The 3,584-nt window shown below is 50.9% G+C and overlaps 1 protein-coding gene across 1 annotated transcript; it reads right to left on the reverse strand.

Moving 5' to 3' along the window:
- Positions 1-2,005: 2,005 nt before the first annotated feature.
- LOC311614545 (vacuolar protein sorting-associated protein 4A-like) lies at positions 2,006-3,317 on the reverse strand. The gene has a single exon (XM_084869469.1). It carries the CDS (start codon positions 3,313-3,315, stop codon positions 2,017-2,019), a length of 1,299 nt encoding a protein of 432 aa, XP_084725595.1. The 5' UTR covers positions 3,316-3,317; the 3' UTR covers positions 2,006-2,016.
- Positions 3,318-3,584: the final 267 nt, after the last annotated feature.

Genomic DNA, 3,584 nt, shown 5'->3' on the forward strand with positions numbered 1-3,584 from the left:
ATGTACATGCCCCTGACCGGAATTGAACCGGGGACCTTTCAGTCCGCAGAACGACGCTCTAACACTGAGCCAAACCGGCTTCGGCATACCCTTAACATTTTTGAAGTTAGCACAGGTGACCAAGAGAAAAGGGAAGAAACTAACCCAGGATCCCAAGAAATGATGAATTACTGTGTGATCCTGGGAAAGACAACAGAGACCAGGACTGACCCCCGGAGAAGAGGGAAGGACTGAAATTAGGTCTCTAGCTGCAAGGGCGCGAATGGGAGCCTGGACCCCCACCTGGAGCGAAGGCCTGGGGTTGTTTGAAGAGAACGGCCCAAACATCCAAAGAAAAGCATGTAGTTTTATTGTTCTCTGAAGTGTAGGTTTGCTGTGAATGCAGATTTGGGCACATCACATCATCTGTCATTCATTGTTTCATCAGCACTTAACAAATCGCTTTCTGTATCTGCCACCAAATTGGGTGAATTAACTAAAATTCCTAATAAAACAACGGATGGTTAAATTTTATGTTTTATATGTGTGCATATAAATATATTAAACTATCCTGAAAAAAATGAATAAAATAAAGAGAACGGCCGATGAGCCGGACCGTGGGGAAGTCTCCAGCGGGGAGGAGGCCCAGCTGCAGAAGGCGGGGATGCGGACGCCCTGCCCCCCAAGAGGCAGACCACCGCATAGGAGGGGGGGGGGACATTTCCTACGAGCCTGGGGGTTTCCCGTCCCCGCCGTCTTCTTCGGGACCCCGGTCGTGAATCGGGGAAGAAAAAGCCACCTGCAAGGGCCCGAGTGGCAACCTGCACCCTGAGCCCGGACACTCCGCCCCCCGCCGTCCGCCTGTGCGTCTCCCGGGGACCTGCCCCCGCCCGGCGGACTGCCAGATCCTCCGCTTTGCCCTCGGTGATGGCAGAAAATTATTTGTGTGATGAACGAAATAACACACACCTCGTGGCACAAAGCAAAAACAAAAAGCACTTTAATACGTAGAATCTTTAGAGAACGTGATTAAAAGACACTCACATTTTGATCTACGTGTATGCTTACATAGATGTACATAAAGAAGTTTGAGAACAAACTGCTGAATAGTTTATTTAGAAAATAAAGCACATTTCAAACGGTTGATTTTTTAAAAAAAGACTTTAAATCTTTTGTTGCTGAGAGTTATTATAGATACTATAATCGCCCAGTGTGCGTGAAAACTGCCTTAGGCTCCAGGTCTCAATCTGGAAGCTGAGTCAACTACCCTATCATTTAAGCAAGTGAGCAAGTGCCGGAGCCAGAATAGCAGGGTTAAAATTCAAACAGCAGTTTTTACCTAAGTATGGTTGCTACCATTCTTCCACCGTCACCAGTGAAAACCTTATTCATTTATTTCCTTATTTATTATTCATTATTTATTTATTTTAAATCTATTTTATTGATTTTCCACAGAGAGGAGGGGAGAGAGAGAGAGAGAGAGAGCTAGAGAGACTTCGATGAGAGAAACATGGACCAGCTGCCTCTCTGTGCGTGCACCCCCCCCCCCCCCGGGGACGCGCCCGCAACCAAGGCACACGCCCTTGACCGGAATCGAACCCGGGACCTTTCAGTCCGCAGACCCACGCTCTACCAACTGAGCCAAACCGGCTTCGGTTGAAAACCATTTCTAAAGAAATAAATAACTACAGCAGGTCGCTCTTACATTTTAGTTTCCAAAGAAAATTTATTTATTTATTTATTTGTTTATTTATTAAATATATTTTATTGATTTTTCATAGAGAGGAAGAGAGAGGGATAGAGAGTTAGATGAGAGAGAGTCATCTCTCAGCTGCCTCTTGCACACCCCCTACTGGGGATGTGCCCGCAACCAAGGTACATGCCCTTGACCGGAATCGAACCCCGGACCTTTCAGTCCGCAAGCCGACGCTCTATCCACTGAGCCAAACCGGTGCTGGCCAAAGAAAATTTATAAGGAAAAACTTTATATTTTGTAGCGGTCAGTCTTAGAGAAAAGACTTCCCCAGTGAAACGCTTTTAACTCTCCTGTCCAAAGTCCTCTGAGAACTTCTTCACTTTCAGGAGGTCATCTGCATTCACGGTGGGCCGGGTGGTGGCCAAAGACCGGAGCATGTCCGACATGCAGACCACGGGCTCTAGGAGTTTGTCACTAGGGACATCCACCCAAGTCATCGCCATGGCCCCTGGGTCCCCTGGAGAGCATGGGGTCAGGAGGTCATGAGCCGTCGTGTCAGGGTGGGTGCGGGAAGGGCCGGAGGCCTTTCTGAAGTGTGTTGCTGACCGCACTTTCCTCACGGGCTGCATGAGGGCGTCCCGCACCAGGATGCCGATGTCCGCGCCCGAGTAGCCCTCTGTCTTCCGGGCCAGCTCCTGGACATGGGCATCGGTGAGGCTGTGCGGAGTGCTGCCCAGATGCGACCGGAACATCTGGGAGCGGGCAGCCTCCTCCGGCAATGGGATGTGAATCCTCCTTTCAAACATCCTCCTAACAGCCGGACCCAACGCCCACGGGATGCTTGTGGCGCCGAGAACCAGGATCCCGTCGTCGTTACTGCCCGCGCCCTGCATCTGGGCCAGGAACTCCGCTCTGGTCCTTCGGGCAGCCTCGCTCTCATCTCCGTCTCGGGAGCCGCAGAGGGCATCCACCTCGTCCACGAAGATTACGGAAGGCTTGTGCCGCCGGGCCAGCTCAAACAGGCTCTTGACTGGCTTGGTTTTATCCCTCTCCCCCAAGCACTTAGACACCAAGTCTGAGGGGGACACGGAGAAGAAGGTGGAGTGGTTGGCCTCTGTCGCCAATGCCTTGGCCAGGTAGGACTTCCCGGTGCCAGGGGGTCCGAAGAGCAGGACCCCTCGCCAGGGGGTCCGCTTGCCTGCGAACAAGTGTGGGAATTTAATTGGCAGAATGGCAGCTTCTGTGAGGGCCTGCTTGGCCAGCTCCAGCCCGGCCACGTCGCTCCACCGGACGTTGGGCTTCTCCACCGTGACGGCACCCATCAGTTGTTGTTGCAGTCTCTTGTCTTCTGGGTTATCCCCTTCACTGGCGCTGTCACTGCCCTTGCTCTCACTCTGATTCTCTGGGACTGGCTTCTTGCCCTGCAGATGGCCCTTCAGCTCCTGGGCGCGGTCTAGGTACTCCTTGCACTTGGCTCGAATGCTCTCCTTGGCCTTGTCGCCCTGAACCTCATTTCTAAGGGCTTGTAGGAAACAGCCCACCGCACGCAGGTAGAGCCGGAGCGCCTCCTCGTAATTCTTGGTTTTATCCTCATCTGCGGCTTTTGTGGCCAAATCAATAGCTTTCTGGAGGGATGACATTGTAACTTTGTGAGCAACTGTGAGAAAATCCCAAGTATTCCCAAGTATCTTTGTAAGTAGCGTTGCGAGTAAGTGGCGTTGTAAGCAAGTAATGTACAATATGTCACTTTGCAAGTAAGCAACGTTGAGAGTACGTTTGTAAGCAAGTGAAGTCTCCAGTGACTTTGCAAGAAAGTGACGTAGCACGTAAATTTTTGTAGTTTTTGTATGGAGTGACTTTGTAAGCAAGTGAACTTTCACGTAACTTTTGAAGCAAGTGAAGTAGCACT

The sequence above is a fragment of the Pipistrellus hanaki genome, assembly GCF_964339955.1.
Source record: "Pipistrellus hanaki genome assembly, chromosome: 1".
In the NCBI taxonomy this organism is placed as follows: domain Eukaryota; kingdom Metazoa; phylum Chordata; class Mammalia; order Chiroptera; family Vespertilionidae; genus Pipistrellus; species Pipistrellus hanaki.

Excerpts from the sequence above, each read along its gene's own strand:
- LOC311614545 (XM_084869469.1), bottom strand. The coding sequence starts at position 3,315 with ATGTCATCCCTCCAGAAAGCTATTGATTTGGCCACAAAAGCCGCAGAT.